This window comes from Hyperoodon ampullatus (assembly GCF_949752795.1).
Source record: "Hyperoodon ampullatus genome assembly, chromosome: 17".
In the NCBI taxonomy this organism is placed as follows: domain Eukaryota; kingdom Metazoa; phylum Chordata; class Mammalia; order Artiodactyla; family Ziphiidae; genus Hyperoodon; species Hyperoodon ampullatus.
The window spans coordinates 7,204,500-7,225,001 of record NC_136930.1 but is presented as its reverse complement, the minus strand read 5'-3'; the positions used below and the strand labels follow the sequence as shown (position 1 = coordinate 7,225,001).

At 37.6% G+C, this 20,502-nt stretch overlaps 1 protein-coding gene across 3 annotated transcripts in view; it reads right to left on the bottom strand.

Annotated features, from left to right (window-relative positions):
* Positions 1-20,502, bottom strand: part of RAB2A (RAB2A, member RAS oncogene family) — a 74,109-nt gene that overhangs the window by 21,492 nt on the left and 32,115 nt on the right. For all 3 annotated transcript variants that reach the window (XM_079722746.1, XM_079722747.1, XM_079722748.1), the window contains 4 exons: positions 18,087-18,154; positions 8,288-8,370; positions 7,762-7,854; positions 3,323-3,434 (listed from right to left, as the gene is read on the bottom strand). In XM_079722746.1, coding sequence (XP_079578872.1) covers positions 3,323-3,434; positions 7,762-7,854; positions 8,288-8,370; positions 18,087-18,154 — 356 coding nt within the window. The remainder of the gene's footprint in view (positions 1-3,322; positions 3,435-7,761; positions 7,855-8,287; positions 8,371-18,086; positions 18,155-20,502) is intronic.

Sequence of the window (20,502 nt, the reverse complement as noted above, 5' to 3'; positions counted from 1 at the left end):
AGGTGAAGTATAAAAACCGTACATCCCTTGATGTCCCTTTCTCCAGCGTGGTTTTATTTCCTATATATACACTGAAAACCACATCAGACATTAGAGTTTTGCTTCAATTGTCAAATGTAATTTACAAGACTTAAAAGTTTTAAGAAAAAAGTCTATTGTGATTATTCATACTTCTGGTTACTGGTGTTCCCTCTTAAAAGGTTCTTTCTTTTATCATTTCATTTGTTAGATAATTTCTTTAGCCATTCGTTTATGGTGGATCTGCTACTGATAAATTCTTGCTTTGCTTTCATCTGAGAATGTCTTGATTTCCCTTCACTCCTGAGATATTTTTGTTGGTTCTAGTATTGTGGACTGAAAGTTTTTTTCCAGCTCTTGAGAAATGTGCTCTTTGCTTCCGGCCTCCACGGTTTCTGACAGAATTCTGCTGTCATTCCAGCTGGTAAGGAATTGTTTTTCACTGCTTTCAAGATTTTTTCTTTGTCTTTAGCTTTCAGAGATTTGACTGTGGACAGAAGTTTGTCTTGGTGTGGATTTTTAAGGTTTATCCTGTTTGGAGCTGGCTCAGATTACTGAATCTGTAGGTTTATATCTTCTGCCACATTTGGGAAGTTTTCAGTCATGACTCCTTTGAGAACTTTTTCAGAGCCATCTTCTTTCTCCTCTCCTCCTAGGAGTCTGACAATACAATGTTAGAGCTTTCGTTATAGCCCCCCAGATTCCCGAGGCACTGTTCATTTTTTATCTGCTCTATTTCTCTCTGTAGTTTAAACTGAGTAGTTTCTGTTGTTCTACCATCCAGTTCACTATTTCTCTCCTCTGTCCCCATCACTCTGTTGTTGATTCCATCCACTGAGTTTTACACTTGTTGTTATATTTTTCAGTTCTAAAATTTCTATCTTGTTCTTCTTTTTATCTTGTAGTTATTTTGCTGAGACTATTTTTCATTTGTTTGAAGCATGCTCCTAAAATTGTTTGTTGAGGCATTTTTATGATGGTTGCCTCAAAAATCTTTGTCAGATAATTCTAACAGCTCTGTCATCTTGCTGTTGGCATCTATTAATTTTTTTTTTTTCATTCAGTTTGAGGTCTTCCTACTTCTAGGTATGGTGAGTTTCTACTGGAACTTGGACATTTTGGGTACTGTGTTATGAGACTCAGGATCTTATTTAAACCTATGCTTTAGCTGGCTTCCTCTGACACAACTCCTACAGGGAAATGAGGAGCATGGAAAAACCTCATTATAGCCAGCTGACGGTGCAAGTAGTACCATAATTTCCTTTGTGATGTTTGGCTGTAGTAGAATATTTTCTCTAAAAGCTTTCTGTCTGGACTTCCCTGGTGGCGCAGTGGTTATGAATCCACCTGCCAATGCAGGGGACATGGGTTCGAGCCCTGGTCCGGGAAGATCCCATATGCCGCAAAGCAACTAAGCTCGTGCGCCACAACTACTGAGTCTGCGCTCTAGAACCCGCGAGCCACAACTACTGAGCCCACGTGCCACAACTACTGAAGCCCGTGCGCCTACAGCCCGTGCTCTGCAACAAGAGAAGCCACCGCAATGAGAAGCCCCCGCACCATGACAAAGAGTAGCCCCTGCTCGCCGCAACTAGAGAAAGCATGTGCGCAGCAATGAAGACCCAACACAGCCAAAAGTAAATAGAGTTAAAAAAAAAAGATTATTTCTTAATATCCTTGGCTTCTGAGAGGCAAATTAATTTACATGATTAAGTAAAGTACTGTCCTCTCATGAGTATGGGAAATTCCTGCCTGATTAAATTTAAACAATTATTTTTATTATTAACCAAGGATACAGAATTTTTGTAATAAATGCTGCCAAAACATTAATGAAATATATTTTATTTAAATGTTCAGCCAAACTGACAATAGTAACCTGCTACTTACACATAAACACCTACTGTTACTTGTTAAAAATAAGAAAAATGAACACAAACGCATTAGAGTCAAAACTAGAAATTTAGAATTACTTTCCAGTAGTGGCTGCCTTGTCATCTAACTTCACAGTATGGCTCTTTCATAAAATACAGACAATTCTGGCTTTAAGGTTCTCAAAATCAACAAGAAAATCCATTGTTAATTATCAGTAAGGATATGTTTCAGATGTCTTGAAACCCCCATAACACGTTGGCCCTTATGGTTTCAAATCCAACACCTCTAATAAAGGAGTGCTTCATGGAAACAGGCAGCTTTATATGTCTATTTTAAGTCAAACAAGAGGACAGAATGGATTTCTCTCTGGGTTAGCTGTGTGAAGTAAAACATTATTCTTGGATGTTATCAAGATGTAATCAATTTGCAACACAGGTAAAGCATTAGTTGGAGCCTGTAAGAAGAGTATTAAGGACAATCACAGAGCACCTCATCCAGTATAGATGAGTATAATATCTTACCTAAGAATTCTTCAGTGAAAATACGAATGCTGTTGAACTACTGTAGTCAATTTTTGGGTTCAACGGTTAATCAGACATGCTCCGAGTATTATTCCTAATAAGTATTTACTCATTGTTCACTATGTTGAAGGCACAGTGCTAGTTGTGGCCTGTGACCCCATCCTCTGCTATCCTTAGGACAAGTGCTTCTCCAATCATTTGTTTTCTAGAATCCCCTCCTGCCGCTGCTTTTAAGATTCTTACCCAGAAGGTGGAAACTCCAGCATTACTCTGGGCAAACTACATATTTTCTTATTCTCATTTCTGCTTTTTATGAAATACAGTGTAGTAATACATTTACCTAAGAGAGGATTAACTGTCTATTCCTGTATGTATAATAAATAAATACCATATCCACATACACAAAGCACAGAAGAACATGGTGTGTTCACAAAACTGTCATAGTTCAGGTTGATCAATGGAAATAACTGATACTACAAGTTTTATTTATTAACTATGTCAGAATTCCCATGCTTTGTATAATGTTACATTGCAATAATATAATACTTTCCCTACTTAAGCAGAAGTGGATACAAATAGCTACAAATGTTTAGTGTCTTGAAACATTTCCAAATTTCATTAGTGTCCTTTTTTTTCCCTCTCAAGAAACATAAAAATGATTTTAAGGAAAGTATATACAAAGATCTGTGAAAGCATTTTGGCTTCAAGTGAAGGCTCAGAATATAATTGAAGAGCCTGATATAAGATGAACATTACAAGGCATTTCAAAGGAAAGAAGTTTTCTACTTTACAACCTTCAAGGACTACCTGTGACTAAAAAGCTTACAGGGGATAATCAACAAATGAATATTAAGGTACATAAAATGTTTCTATTAAGAAGATAAAACATTTTAAAAAGGCCTCTTACTTACCTCTTCTACATTAGAAGCAGTCTTAGCCGAGGTTTCCATGAAGATAAGTCCATGTTCTCGTGCAAAAGCTTCACCTTCTTCTTTTTTTACTTCTCTTCTAGATTCTAAATCACTAAACATGGGAAAGAAAGGGCCAAGTTATCAACCAACATAGTACAATGAGAGACATCTGTGGAAACTGTACTATAAGATTCAAAGTTGTGCTGACCATTCTCTCAATTAATTTTCGACACATTAATCAACTTCATTATTCAGTGTATTATGAGAGTCAAAAAGAGCACACTGCTTAGCTTCAAAGAACTAACAACCCAACTAAAGAAAGATTCTAAGTTAGAGCCCTAGAATGCTAAAACTAGAGAAACCCAAAGGGAACATCTAGCCCAAACCCTACCTTTGAGTTAAGTGGGTTCCCAAAGAAGGGAACCATCTTACTCAACATAACAATTTGAGAGAGCAAAATTACACTAGTCCCCTCATCCTTTAGCCAGACTGACTGAGTTTCTATGAATGTGATAAAAATAAGTCACACAATTTTCAGAAACTATAGGAAATTGCTTAATAAAATTCAAAGCAGTATAGAAACATTAATTAATTTTTAATCTCAGTTAATTTCCAATAGAACTGTTAATGGAAGAAGAGAGAGAGAAACAAAAGTCTAAGCTAGAAATTTTGGACAAAAGTATGGTATTCATTTTTATCATACTGAAATTGTATTAGTTAAGGTAGGGGTGAAAAGTAGAAGTCTCCTCTTCAAGTGTGTTTTATTGTAAAAAAAATTTAAACTTTACTATTACAAATGTATGTGCCCAGAAAAGGATGGAGAAAAATATCCATGTACTTCCACCTAGCCTTGACACATTATTTTGACAGATTTGTATCAGATTTCCTTTCTGTTGAGAAATAAAATCAATAGTTACAAGTTGACTGTGCTATGAAATACTAGTGGTAAAACGAGAACATAAAAAGCAGGCAAACTCAGTTTGCAGATATTAAAGCATGACTGGACGAGGATAATTTATCCAACTATAATCTGGGGGCTTCCTGTGTGCCAAGCCCTATCCTGGATCTGGGGACAGACCACTCAACAAAACAGACATAGCACCAACCCCCTGCCCCCAGGGGGAGCTTATATTCTAGTAGGCGTAAAACATGGGGGGGGACACTAGCAACAGTGACATGGTAACGTGCTCCTGAAATTCCCGTCCCCTTATCTGACAATCATTCTTAAAGGAAAATTAGCTTTGAAGTACACAAAATCTTCAAGAAAATACTTTCCCTTAACTGCCCTTTATCCCATTTTATGCATATGCCACATTTTATTTAAACAATCCCTTATTTGGAGATATTTAAAGTTACTCCCAGTTTTCCCCTACCAGTATCGCTGATGATGCCTGCATTTGCAAAAGTTATCTTAACAAAGAGGGTTAAGGATGTGTACATTTAAGGGATTGTTTGAAAAAAAGAAAGCGGCACTTCAGTATTCTGTATTTCTGTTTTATCACTCTTTGTTTCCTCAGTTTTCCAGGTGTAAAATCATATTGTTTTCTTTGACTTTTCACTCCATTAATCCCATTTAAATTGCTTTTACTACTTAAATATCTTTCTTTCCTAAACCATTCTCTTAATTTATGCTTTTTTGTTTAGGGTATTCTAATCCCTTGACTATTAAAAACTTTAATCCTTGCAGACTCTGTGTCCTATTTCTTGTATAACCAATTTCAAATGCCACAGTTAAGAAAAATCCATGTCATATCTGTCATTCTGACTAGGTCACTGTCTTTCTCAAACCCCTCCACTGGCTCCCTACTGCTTAATTCACCTAACTCAAAAATTGTTTATTCCCTGTTTCCATGTCTACCCCAATTCACCTCACCTAATAATAACCCCCTCATTTATCTCTGTTCGTTTCCATTCACTCTCTGCATGTCATACATTCTTTCTTCCCTTTTCCTAGTTTCTCCCCTAAAATGTCTTTCCACACCTACTGTATCCTAATGATGAGAGCTACCATCTACAATCATTAGAAACATCTGTTGTACGTACTATACTTTGCTCTTTCTTTTCACAAGTGAACTATAGGCAGCAACCAAATTTAAGCCACCAGTAAGCTGCCAGCCACCTTGTTTCAGACATAAGGAAAACACCGGTAAGACAAAACTATGAAAGTTCTCTTTATTCTTCAAATATTCTCTTATTATTCCACACATCATCATTGAATGCTTCCATATTACAAAGATTAAAGCTTCCCTCCAATAGCCTTATTCTTAAAAGGATTTTGATATCTGTGGGGAATCCAATCCCCCATGGATGTGGAAGGACAACTGTATGTTCTCTTAACAGCAAACCTCAATTAAAATAACACTTTAAAAAATCTAATCTATGCAGTATAATATTTATTTGTTACATTACTTTTTTTACAGTTTTACTGCAATATAATTGACATAAAAAACTGCACAATTAATATAAAATTTGATGAGTTTCACATATGTATACCTGGTGAAGCCATCAGTCTCCCAAAAGTTTCCTCATTCCCCACTGTAATCCATCCTTTCCTTCCCCTGTACCCTAGTCAACTAATGATCTGCTTTCTGCTACTAGAGAATAGTCTGCATTTTGTGGGGTTTTATATTAATGGAATCATATAATATGTTTTCTTTTTTGTCTGTTTTTTTTTTCGCACTCAGCATAATTATTTTGAGATTCATCCACTTTGCTGCATATATCAATAGCTCATTCCTCTTTATCGCTGAGTGTATTCCATTGTACGGCTGTATCACAATTTATCCATTCACCTGTCAATTGAATTGTGGGTTGTTTCCAGTTTGGTGCTATTGCAAATAAAGCCACTATGAGAGTCTGTGTATAATTTTTTGTGTAAAGCATGTTTTTCTTGGGTAAATACCTAGGAGTGAAGTGGCTAGGTGGTATGGCAAATGTACGTTTATTTTCTAAAGAAACCACCAAATTGTTTTGCAAAATGGTTGTATCATTTTACATTTCCACCAGCAGTGCGAGAGTTTCAGTTCCTCTAGATCCTTGCCACTACTTGGTAAGTTAATCTTTCCTATTTAAGTGATGTTTGACAAAACCAGAATCCCTAAGATTTTATATGCTTTCTTCTAGAATTTTTTTTATATTTTTAGCTCTTGTATTTAGGTCTGTAATCCATTTCCAGTTAATTTTTGTATATGGTGTGAGGTAAGGGTTAAGGTAAATTTTTTTTGCACATGGCTATTCAATTGTTCCAGAACCACTTGATGAAAACATTACCCCTCCCCCCACTGAACCTTGGCATCTTTGTCAAAAAAATTAATCGACAGGACTTTCCTGGTGGCGCAGTGGTTAAGAATCCGCCTGCCAATGCAGGGGACACGGGTTTGAGCCCTGGTCCGGGAAGATCCCACATGCCGCAGAGCAACTAAGCCCGTGAGCCACAACTACTGAGCCTGCGCTCTAGAGCCTGCAAGGCACAACTACTGAGCCCTCGTGCCACAACTACTGAAGCCCTCATGCCTAGAGCCCGTGCTCCGCAACAAGAGAAGCCACGGCAATGAGAAGCCTGCGCACCGCAATGAAGAGTAGCCCCTGCCTGCCGCAACTAGAGAAAGCCGTCATGCAGCAACGAAGACCCAATGCAGCCATAAATAAATAAATAAACAAACAAACAAACAAATAAATAAATAAATTTAAAAATACTAGTTTTAATTGTTACCACTGTAATTTTCTACTAAACTAGGGAAAACTTTCCTATACTCTTGAAAGTTTATAGAAACTATGGTCAAGGAACTGTTTTCCCATGTACTATCATTTTAAATGTAGAGCACAAGGACATTCACTGCAAATAATGATCCCTAGATATATAAGGTAAAATAAGATTGAAAAAACAACATTAGCACGACACTAATATGTAAGTCTTAGAGGTAAGCTTAAAAGTACTAACGTGATATCTACTAAACAATATTAAAAGTGTTTCAGGCCTTTAAGTAGAAATACACCTGATTAATCTATGTATATTAAGTCATATTATACACATTAAGTCATGAAGAAGGGAAAAAAATATTTTTCTGAGTTCTGCACAGATCCTTATTTATACTGCCAAGTATTTTTGATAATACTGAACAGTGACCTAACCACCAAACGTATCAGTGGGTTTTATTCTAAATTACTAATCAGATAAAACTACTTAAGAGTATTCTTTGAAGTATAGCTTCCAACAAAAACTATTTCAAATAATAATTTCCAATAAAGCTTATTATCTGCATTAAAAAAAACAAAAGAAACATCTTAGTATCTTAAAATTTTTATAATTTAAGAAATCAATAACTTACATTTTGGACAACATACAAGACAGGCACTTTAACAGTTACCACATAAACAGTTACCATATAACAGCTATCCAGTCTTCATTATGTAAAAAAGCTTTAAAAGAGTCTTTTTACCTTTTATTTCCAATAAGCATAATGACCATGTTGGAATTGGAATGCTGGCGGGCATCTTCTAACCAGGTTGTCAAGTGGTTGAATGTGTCTCTTCTAAACATAAATGATAATTTGATTACTGTTTTCAAAGTATTTCCCCTAGTGGTGTACAATGAACAGTATACATTCCATTAAAGATAATTATTTTTAGCCATGTCCAAGTAGGAAACAGATTTTAAGTACAGTATCTGGAGTCAGAGCTCACTGACTATAGTTCAGTTTAGAAATTAAATGTAACCTCACTTTAAGAAATTCCAATGTATAAATATCATTACTAAATTGATCAACTTGGGGTGCTTATTCATGTAAGAGAATAACTTAGTTACAGATTTCTGTAGTAAATTTAAAGTTAATTCAAGATACATAAGTTTTAAAGGCAGATAGCCAGGACATAAAGGCAAAGCTATACTTTTATTACTGATAATCATATTTATTTAGAAAAATTCTCTGCACTGACCACTGAACCAAAAAATTTCCACGTTCTCACCTTGTAATATCATACACTAGTAAAGCCCCTGCTGCACCTCTGTAATATGACCTTGTGATGGAACGAAAGGACTCTTGCCCTGCCTGTGAGGAGAGAAGAAAAGGTTGATAGTTTCCTTTAACAAACTGTCCCCTACATTTTCTTATTACTCATATGTAGAATATGGACAGGTAGGGAATGAGTGCATAAAGGAAAAGAATAAATCCTAACTTCACCAGTCTTAGGAAAAAGTCACATAATACTACTACTGCTCAAGTCAACCAGACGCACATGCAATCCACAACCCCCCACCCCCCAAAACAAGACCTCTAAACCTTTTTTGGCAATCCCTGACAACCCAATTTACTGAATGGCTTCACAATACATGAATCATTATTAGAGCACAGAATGGACTCCTAGCAACTAAGCTCTGAAGACAAATTTGAAAGGAAGCAAATAACCCAGAGCCTCACATTTGAATTCAATAACCCACTCCCCGGGGCAGCTGTTGACACTAGAATAAATAAAGTCCATTGTAAATAAATGATGAATGACATCTTTACGCCCACCATCTGCTGGTGTAAAGGTTGTTGGAAGGCCAAGGATGCAGATTTTATCAGTTATATCATAAACTGCAGTGAGCTTTCAACAGTCATCAGATGGAATTCTTTGAGCAATCATTTTATTATGAAAAACAGAAAATGGTTCTGAATTTATGAAATTTTTTTTCTCTACACTTAATCAATTTTCTCTGTTATTTGATACAAAATGCTTGTCAAAAGGCAACAGGACAAAAAGTCATCTTTATATCCACTTGTGAAAACAGACTTCAGAGATTATGCAAAATTAGTTACCTTCCCTTCTACCAGTGGTACTAATGTTCTGCTTTTTAAGAGAGGCTGGTGTGGGATATGCCTTTTGCCTCTGAGTTTAAAATTGAGACAGTTCTTATCAAAAACACTTTTTCATTTTTAATCACTTAATTTCTACCTTTGAGAAAAAATAAGCATGTAAATTAAGTAAATAAAGCCAGTTTTCACAATTTTTGTATTCAAAATCTACTAAGTCCTTGAAAAATACTCATGTTTCCATATTCTGAGTTCTGATCTCCAAGTGTAAATATTAAGCCCTTCCCACCCTCAGAATGCACATGGACAGTCAGGTTCTGCCCTGTGCTAACACTGATACTCAATGCTGTAATTCTTGTTGCTGTCCCACTACACTCCTGTCCCCCAGCCCCGGTGCCTAGTACTGGGTCTGGCACCTAGCACTGGGTCTGGCACACATCAGGCATGCAGAGAAAGCCTGCTGAGTGAAAGAATGAATTCTAACGTCTCAGTCAAATGCACAAAATGGTCATTACTCCATCCCACCTAAATGAGTGGACATCAGTAAGTCCTGACATACTAAGATTCAGTAAAAATAACTTCTCCCAAGTGGAAACTAAAGATTAGACCTTCTTTTGGTAACCCGAAAGCATTTCTGGCACTTAGAATAATGTCTTATGATAAATTAGATACTGAGAAAGCCATCACATAAAACGGCTGTAAAAATAGCCAATTCGTTTCACAGAGTTTGAGGTTAAAACACTAGATGATACTAGTTGGAAGCATGAAATTAATTACAGTTATTTTTATATAATTTATTGAGACACATCTTTCCCAAAAAATCCTTTCAAATCCAAGTTCAAAACTCAAGCATTATGGGAATTTCTTCTTTAACTGCTTAGCATGGGAAAATTAAGGACTAGAACAGTGTGAATTATATATACCAAGGAAGGATCATGTGGTAAACAATACAAAAAAATACAAATATTAGTTCAAAATGAAAATCAAGCTTAGGCTCTTGTATCTCCCAAGCCTAAACAATGAGCAAAGGTAAAAGTTCTTTAAATCAATCTTGGTGGGACCTTTTGTGGGAGGAGTTAAAACGAATACAGTTGACCCTTGAACAACACCGTTTTGAACTGTGTGGGTCCACTTACATGTGGAGCTTTTTTCCATGGCAAACAATACAGTACTACACAACCTGAGGCTGGTTGAATCCACGGACACAGAAGAACTGCAGATAGGAAGAACCACAGATAGGAAGGACCAACTATAAATTAGACCCAGATTTTCGACTGTGTGGGAGTTGGCAACCCTAACCCATGTTGTTCAAGGGTTAACTGTACACTGCTATAGATCTTATAGAAGAATTATAACATCTAAAACTTCAGTGTTTCCAGTCTAGATAAGAAATAGTAAAAGGGAAAAAGTTTAGGAAAAGCACATATCTATATACTATTCCCATTCCTCCTGAACTGTTTTACAAAGAACAAACATGTTGCAATATGGAAATAATGTATATAATGCATCACTTTATACTGAATCCACTGAATCTGGATGGATTTTGCTCATCATTACAAAATCAAAAACTCCAGTAAATAAAAAATGAAACATTCCAAGTGAGGGCTGTGAAGGTAACTGTGCACCTTGAAATCTAGGATCACTGTGTAATAAGCGAAGATCAGTGTTCAGAACAGTTTCCAAAATCTGGAGACCTGGCTTGTCGGGACAACACCCCACACTCTGGCCTAGCCTCTGTCAGTGGTGCTGGTAGCCTTAACATAAGTCTTGCCCGATAACGTGTTTTATTACGGCTTCTCCAGCTATATACAAACCGTTAAACAACTAACTGCAGAAAGCTAGCCCAATGGTTATCTTGATCACATTAAAGCAAAGTAATCTAGTTTTTAAGAAGCATTTTAATATAAACCTATCCAAATTGTGATCGACTGGTATTGTTTTAAATGAAAAAGAACGTCAACTTAGGGCATATAGATGTTTTTGATCCTCTTCACTATAAGATGCTGGCTTAAAGAAATTTTAGAACTTGGAACTGAACAGGATATAGAATTCTTTGTATCAAAAGAAAGGGACGCCTGGGACTTCCCTGGTGGCACAGTGGTTAAGAATCAGTCTGCCAATGCAGGGGACACGGGTTCGAGCCCTGGTCCGGGAAGATCCCACGTGCTGCAGAGCCACTAAGCCCGTGCGCCACAACTGCTGAGCCTGCGCTCTAGAGCCCGCGAGCCACAACTACTGAGCCCGCGTGCCACAACTACTGAAGCCCGTGCGCCTAGAGCCCATGCTCCGCAACAAGAGAAGCCACCGCAATGAGAAGTCTGCGCACCGCAACGAAGGGTAGCCTCCCTTGCCATAACTAGAGAAAGCCCGCGTGCAGCAACAAAGACCCAACGCAGCCAAAACTAAATAAATAAATTTATAAAAAATAAATAAATAAAATAAAATAAAATTTGTGCCCAGGGTTTGTTTTTTTTATTAGTTTCTGCTTTATAACAAAGTGAATCAGTCATACATATACATCTGTTCCCACATCCCTTCCCTCCTGCGTCTCCCTCCCTCCCACCCTCCCCATCCCACCCCTCCAGGCGGTCACAAAGCACCGAGTTGATCTCCCTGTGCTATGCGGCTGCTTCCCACTAGCTATCTACCTTACGTTTGGTAGTGTATATATGTCCATGCCTCTCTTTCGCTTTGTCACAGCTTACCCTTCCCCCTCCCCATATCCTCAAGTCCATTCTCAAGTAGGTCTGTGTCTTTATTCCTGTTTTACCCCTAGGTTCTTCATGATATATATATTTTTAAATTCCATATATATGTGTTAGCATACGGTATTTGTCTTTCTCTTTCTGACTTACTTCACTCTGTATGACAGACTCTAGGTCTATCCAACTCATTACAAATAGCTCAGTTTCGTTTCTTTTTATGGCTGAGTAATATTCCATTGTATATATGTGCCACATCTTCTTTATCCATTCATCCGATGATGGACACTTAGGTTGTTTCCATCTCCGGGCTATTGTGAATAGAGCTGCAATGAACATTTTGGTACATGTCTCTTTTTGAATTATGATTTTCTCAGGGTATATGCCTAGTAGTGGGATTGCTGGGTCATATGGTAGTTCTATTTGTAGTTTTTTAAGGAACCTCCATACTGTTCTCCATAGTGGCTGTACCAATTCACATTCCCACCAGCAGTGCAAGAGTGTTCCCTTTTCTCCACACCCTCTCCAGCATTTATTGTTTCTAGATTTCTTGATGATGGCCATTCTGACTGGTGTGAGATGATATCTCATTGTAGTTTTGATTTGCATTTCTCTAAAAAAAAAAAAAAAAAAAAAAAAAAGGGATTCCTAACAGCAGCTAAGGGTATAAAGGAAAATGCATTTCATGAGACAGGAACTAAGTGAACAGCACCAGAAAAACCCGGTTGGGGTGGCCAGAGTAGACCGTGAGCCGCCAACTCACAATACAGCTCTGTGATTTCTGGAAAAAAAAAAAATCAGCAAGATACCAGATATGCAAAAAAGCAGTACAGAAAAGTCCGCCTCGGGAGATAATAGCCATGCTCATTTTGAGGATACTTACTACTAAAATTAGAGCCACAGAACACGTGTGAAAAAGAAGCCTTGTAGTCCTCCATTTTCCATGTGATTGTTAAATTAAATAAACTTGATTCTTTGCCCCAATACCTTTAAAACTGACCTCCAATTGCCAGATAAAGATTCCCCCAAATTGGCTTCTCCATGTGCCTAAGTCTTTCTGTTGAAACAATTTTTGTAGTAACCAGTCTGGCAATTTAACTCCTCCTCCTCTTCTGTTATCTCCATAATATACAACTTCACACACATCAAGCTACTGTTAAAAAAATCTCTACCCTGAATGTAAGTCCTAAGCTCTTGGGAATCTGATCTCTATTTGTTTCTCTAGAATTTTATATTATTATTCAATAAAAGTCTTGTTCATACAACCATTTTTTTTTTCTACTGGTATTCTGCCCATATTCTGAATATTCCTGCTTTTGTGCCTCTGTTTAACTCTTTGCCTGAAAATCTTTCTCCTCTACCTATTTATCCAATTTCTATTCCCTTTGAGGACCAGTTCAAGCCCCCTAATCTTCTCACAAAGCTAGGAAGCTTGCCTACCACAGCCTATACTTATCCTTTTCTCCTCACAAATCCAAAAGCAATTTCATGTGATCATTTGGTTCTAATACTATTGATTAGATAAAATGAACACACTGCTCAAATGCTTATCTTTTTTCCTCCTTAGTTCTCCTTGAGGGGCAGCCTAACTCAGAACACTGAAGTATATTTATAGTGGACACTCAAATATGTTATCCTGATTGATCCCAAACAGCCAATAAAGTTAGAAAATTAAGATATGTGAGAATTAATATTACAGTAATACCTCTTACTTTCATTGTTAGTCATTTATCTAACAACTCCAGCTACAAAGAACACAGCCAAGAGCCAAAAAGAAAAAGGATTTCTAAGTAGCCAAATAAGTTGTCCAGTGCTCAAGCATGGAATCTCAAATACTTTACTAAACAGACTCAACTTAAAAATCTAGACCTGTGATCAAGGAACTGCTATCATCGAGGAAAAAGATTTTGAAATCTACACGGTTGGGACGACAGCAAGATTAGTAAGAATCACGGTAATTTTTAAGCTGCCTCAGTGACCACAGCAAGGATGGAGAAAAAGTCAACTGGGACTATTTAATTCTAGGTCTTTTAAGGGAGTTTCATACAGAAATTAAAGTAGATTCTGGGAAGAGAAATAAAGGTTGTGAACATCTAGGAAAGAAGAGATGTTGGTTGAATGCTTTAACAAATTTAAGAATAGTTACTTTGAAAAAAGACTCAGGATGCAATTGCTGACTTCAGATTCTTCTAACACTGCCATGTAAGAGAAACTGGAGACCACAGGTAGGAGGTAGACATTAATGTAGAATGACATGTTGAAGAGTTTCCTGTCCCTGTGGTTGTTCAAGAAAATGTTGATAAACAGCTGCCAAAGGAGGTGAAACAGCTGGACCTCCAAAGGCCTCTCAACTCCTGGGGCTGGGGGGATGGGAGCAAGAGGACTGGCAGAGGCAGGACTGCTTCTCAGGGCTTGGCTCCAGGCTCTTTCTCTAGCCCCCCTGAATTCTGGTCATCCATCCTCACTGCTCCATTGAGACAACAAGAATTCTCATTTTGGGGGTAAGGAGGTGGATATGAACTGACACATTTTACAAAGGACCAAAAAATGCCTGTGATTTCCTGAAAAGGTACTTTTAGCATATAGGTTTCACATGATTTTTTACATAGTTTCACTAACTTTTATTTGATGGGAAAAATATTTGTCAGTCTAATGTAAGAATATTTTCAGGGAAGGTGAACAGACACATGGACTTAAAACATCCATACTACAAATTTTGGGGGGAGAATAAAATTTGGATATGCTGGGAAGGCAACTGAAAAAGTAACAAAAAGCAAAAGACAAGCAAGAATAGAAAAAGGTGGGTAAAAACTGGATGAGGGTCTGAGAGTGAGAATGGAATTGGGTACAAGGCATGTTTCTCCTTTGACTTACCTTGACATCAGATACCAGGAATATCAAACATTTGACTTCCCATAAAAGAAAAAAGGTTACAACAGGGGCAGCGGAAAGTGCTTTAAAGGATACACTGATAACTATTATCACTGCTTCTGGCAAGGCCTTCAAGGAGTATCTGTTGGCAGCTGTACTTACTATTTTTGAAAGAAAGCAAAGGTGCTAGATGTGGAAATTTTGCAAGGAAAACCCCTTATATTTATTTTTATTTTTATTGTGAATGGAAACAGATATACAATGGATGACAAACATCCTAAGATACTGAGACTCAGTCATTGGGAACTAAATTTCAGTTTCTTAAGGCTGATGAAACAAACCATAACATTTGGCAAATTACTCCCTGAAGGACTCTGGGATGGGTTTGTAAATATTCTGGGCCAGGAACAGCCATGACCCTTGTTACTAAAAACACAGCTTGCTATACAAATGTATAGAAACACTGAAAAACATTAACGATATGGGAAACTGTGTTTCACTAGATATAAACTAAGTGTGGGAGCACCCTTAATGTGTCAGATAACACCTATTAAAGAGTTTCGGAAGTTAGCTATGAAAGAAGAAAACCAATGATAAGAGGAAAACCTGTAGGGCAGAGACTCAAGAAACTTTCATAAGTTAACAGAGCTTTTTGAACAGTCGTTAAAATCTGGAACAGGCCATGGTTCCTAGCACCCTCCATCTGGAAGCCCTGGAATTCTTTTTGGGGGGGTCACGATGTCTTCAAAGACACCAGTCTCTCCGTGTTAGACAAAGGGGAAAGAAGACCACCCCCTGCCCTTCAGAGGAAGTGTGAACAAGAGGGTTGTTTTTGTTCTATTCCCCTTTCATACTGTCCAGCATAAGTAATTATTATAGATTTCTTTTGAAAGATCACTGCAGGTAAAACAATTAACTCATAAGCTAAGGGGAAAATAGGTACTTATCAAAAGAAGGCATGTCTAGTTAATCTAGAAAACAACTGGGGAATGAATGATTTGTTCAAGTTTCGAAAAGAGGGGAGGGATTATTTAACAGAATACCTTAAGGACAGAAGAGCAACTGAATAAACAAAATGAACTACAATGAGGTGGTTTGTGCCTAAAATATCACACGATTTTTATTACTATATTAATCTTTCCTTTTGAAACCATGTACTTTAGTAGATGGTATCTTTTCAGCACTTTCAATGATCCTAAAGTTGCTTAGACAGAATGAGATAGATACTTCACTCATTCATTCAGTAAAATTTACCAAACGTTGCATCAACCAGTATAAACTAAGAATACAAACAAGGCACAAAGTTGAATAAGACATAGATGGTTCTTTCCCTCATGATGCTTATTCTGAGGAGGGTAAATATGGGAACAAAAAAACTCTGATAACAACGGGGTAAGAGCTATAACAGAAATATGCATAAAATCTTATGGGGACAACCAGCTATCCCATGGGGGTCAGAAAGGCTCCACAAGTATTGATATCTGAGCTACTCTTAAACAGAAAAGGGGGAAAAAGTACTTCAAGCAAAGCAGGTGTTTATGCAAAGTACAAGGTATGAAAAACATCTTTATTAAAGAATAGCAAGTAGTTTCGTTCACACTACGCTGCAGGATGTGTGCTGCACAAGCTTATTAGCTAAGGAAGCAAGTTGGTTTATGTTAAAACAATCCTTCTGAAAAAGAAGTGAAACTTTTAATACAGAAGTAGAAAATACTTCCTTTTGGTTAGAGATCATTAATTTTAAACCTTTAGGAAAGAAGGGACTGTGCATATTTTACTTTTTGTCTTGCATGGAAATGAAGTTTTGAAGTCATGTCGCCTCAAAGAATATAAATCCAGAAAGTTATGAGACGCTACTGGCTGGGAGGGGAAAACACTAAGAAATGGTAAAAGCATAAATCTTTACTGCAAAAAGAGGAAATAAGCAAGCGCAAAAACACAGAGTCCACTGTATAACTCCGGGACAGAGCAAGATAGAGATGTGGGGTTTTCCATTTCAAGGGTGATTGTGTGGTGCATGGGAAGGATCAGCCTTCAGAAACTTGGTCTTCCTGCGAATCCCGTCTGTGAGACTGAATATTCTTCAAGGTGCCTTCCTTCAATAATGGCTATTGAAGGTGACAGGTAAGACACTAAGACTGCATGATTAGGGAAAAAAAAAAAAAAAAAGACCGGGGTATATGATGATAAAATTCCCCATACTTTATATTTCATTTACTAGTTTAGAGAGATGCTCTTTGCAGGAGACCTTCTGGTTTTTCTCAGCTGGGGTTCTGTGAAGAATTAAGTCCTAACTGCCCTAAGGTAGTGGTACTCAAATTGTGATCCCTGACCCTGGGGAGTCTCTGAGTCCTTAAGGGTCCATGAGATCCTCCACTTCCCAACTACCTATTTGTGTGAGGTTATATTTTCTTCATATACTTCAACAAAACAACACATAAGACTCAATACAGGGGCAGATAGGAGAATCCAGCTGTCTTCTACGAAGCAGACAGTAAAGAGATTTTTCAAAAGGTAACAGAATGTCACTCTTCACACTGGAAAAATATAGTTTTTTTGTTTGGGAAAAACAGTTAATTTCCATAAAAATTGCATCATTTATCCTAACATACAATGAGTTTATTATGGTTATTCTACAATGAGTTAATCATTAACTATTTAGTAAGTTTCTCAGTTCTAATTTCTAATATGGTAAATATTGACAGCTATAAGCCACACATGCAAAGGCTCTTTGAGGTCTTCGCTAATTTTTTAAAGTATAAAGGGATTCTGAAACAAAAAAGTTTGGGAACCTCTACCTTAAAGCATCCATTGTACATAATAAAGTAACTTCTCTTTTATGCATAATATAGGAAGACAAAGAAAACAGTCACTCAAATAATTTTCTGTGGTTCAGATGAGAAACTGCCATTAAAACACGACATAACAAGATATGTAATAGGCACTCAATGAATATAAATGACACAATCAGGAGCTGGAGTAAGGTAGCTTCAAGTGGTTGGAACTAAATCATACTTTTAAAATAAATGAATAAACTGTCAGATCAAGTGACTCTATCGTATTGACATTCACATATTTTACTTCTTAGGTATATGTTAGACATACTGCTTGTTTTTCTTAAAAACACAGTTTCTAGAGCATTTCTGTTTAGATCCCATAGACTGAGCATTTGCTCAAATATGTTCACCAAAACCTGACACCTCGGGTACCGCTGTTTGAAAACACTGCATAATAAAAATGAACCTTTTCTGGTACCACATATTCCATCATGGCTGCAGGGGCGTTGGTGTCTAACAAACCATAACAAGCATAAAATAACATTAAAACAGAACAAACGTATAATGTAATTTTATAAAACAACTTTATTGAGGTCACACAGTGTATTTTTGCTATACTTACTGTATCCCAAATCTGAAGTTTTATCTGTTTCCCATCAATGGTTATCATTCGAGCACCGAACTCTACACCTGAATAGGACAGAAAATGTTTTGTTATACAAACTAGTGGGAATATATTTAACATTTAAGGATTTTTTTAAAAAGGTGGTCTATTTCTAGCACATGTTATGCCAAGTGATATACAGATTAACAAATACAGCTCCTATCCTTAGAAAATGTATAAGCTAAGGCAGAGGCTAAGGATATAATTAGAACACTAAGATATCTGAGTCTAGTGTAGTCAAGAAACCAACTGTGGTCTTCATGTTTTGCAGGCTCTGTAATATTTTAAAAATCTAGAAATGAGATTCAAGAACCATAATTTTTCATCACAAATATTAAAATTTCTTAAAAACTATTAGTGTGGTATAAAATTCACTAAAACGGACAGATGAATTTCAACATCGTCTTGGTTCCCAGCATGGGTTATCAACTAGGAAAGAAATCTCCAAATCCACCCACTAGAGATGACCACTGTTTAAACATATTTTCAGACATTGCTCCATGAATAAAATACCCACAGAAGTATACAATTTTATATAAATGGGAACACATAAATGCTGTTCTGCAATTTGCCTTTCAGTCACTGTGTCATCAACATTATTCTGTACCACAAAGCATCTTTACGAGTCAAAAAATATATAAAACTATACTATTGTTTTTGATGGCTGCATAATATTCCTGTGTGTGTGTGCTATCTCTATACATACATGCATTTTATTAAGTTGGTTACTCTATTGCTAGAAATTTTGGTTGTTCTCAAATTTTCACTAAGTAGTTGATGCTGAAATGAATTTTTTTGTGTGTGTGGTACGCGGGCCTCTCACTGCTGTGGCCTCTCCCGTTGCAGAGCACAGGCTCCGGACGCGCAGGCCCAGCGGCCATGGCTCACGGGCCCAGCCGCTCCGCGGCATGTGGGATCCTCCCAGACCGGGGCACGAACCCGTGTCCCCTGCATCGGCAGGCGGACTCCCAACCACTGCGCCACCAGGGAAGCCCTGAAATGAATTTTTCAACTTACTGTTATGATTTTTGGCAAATTACAGGAAATAGGATTGCAGGTCAAAGGGAATACAAACTTCACACTTATCAGTTTACTACTCTGGCTTTTTTCCCTGCATGTATCAGCTCTTTTGAAAGTACTCATTTAATCATCAAAACAGGAAGAGGAGAAAAAGAGGGGGTAACTTCAGAATAGCAAACAACTGTGAAGGTGACTCTGCAAGAAGTCTATCACTCACATTATACCACATCATTACTGCTTGGAGTGTGTTCTATCAGTATTTACATCAGAGTCAGGGTGAAGGGAAGACACACATGGTCCCCAGAAACCATATGTCATCCTGGCAGAAAAACAGCTTTTAGTTAGTTGCCTAGGAAAGGGCATACTGCCCAGTGCCAGAATTCCATTTCAGCATCTCCTATAATTCCCCCAACTGTGACTAGGAGAGTGAGTACAAAGGTAACTTAGCCTCCCAGGATATGTAACTTGATGGAGTTTCTACTCTATATTTTATTACTTATTCCATCCTAGGGGCATAGTCAATACAAAGAAACTAACGGTATGTTTCTTAGACTCAGAAATACAGGAAAGCCAAAGAAAAGGGACCTAGGAGTCATGATGTACTAGAATGAAAAATGCAAAACTATAAAACTATGTCATATAAAACCATTACAGTGGGGCTTCCCTGGTGTGGCGCAGTGGTTGAGAGTCCGCCTGCCGACGCAGGGGACACGGGTTCGTGCCCCAGTCCGGGAAGATCCCACATGCCGCGGAGCGGCTGGGCCCGTGAGCCATGGCCGCTGAGCCTGCGCGTCCGGAGCCTGCGCTCCGCAACGGGAGAGGCCACAGCGGTGAGAGGCCTGCGTACCGCAAAAAAAAAACACACACAAAAAAACCATTACAGTGTTTACATATTTATCTACATGCATTTATTCATACATACTGTGTGCCACAGGGTGGGAGGCACCCAAAACAACCATCCACCAGCTTACTGTTAGCGACACGAAAACGAGTAGCTGAGGAAAGAAGCCAGTGACTAAGTATGGGACAAATGTTCTTTGAAATATCCAGTATTTAAAAGGAATGTTCTAAAGTAGAAAATTCTACGCATCAGCAAGATAGTTGACAAAATGGAGGCCTTTTCATGAATCTATTGTTTATAGCCACTGAGAGAAATCCTATTTTTCCTTCCACTGTCATGGATGGGTTTTTAACCACAATCCAAAAACATCTGCGTGGCTCAATGGGATTCAAGATTTCTTAAATCCAATGCATAATGTCAAATTTGACGGAAAACAACTGCAAATTAGAAACAGACCCTTGACTGATACCAAGGGTGGGCAGGTAAGGGCAAGCAGATGTTCCTTCTCTAGAA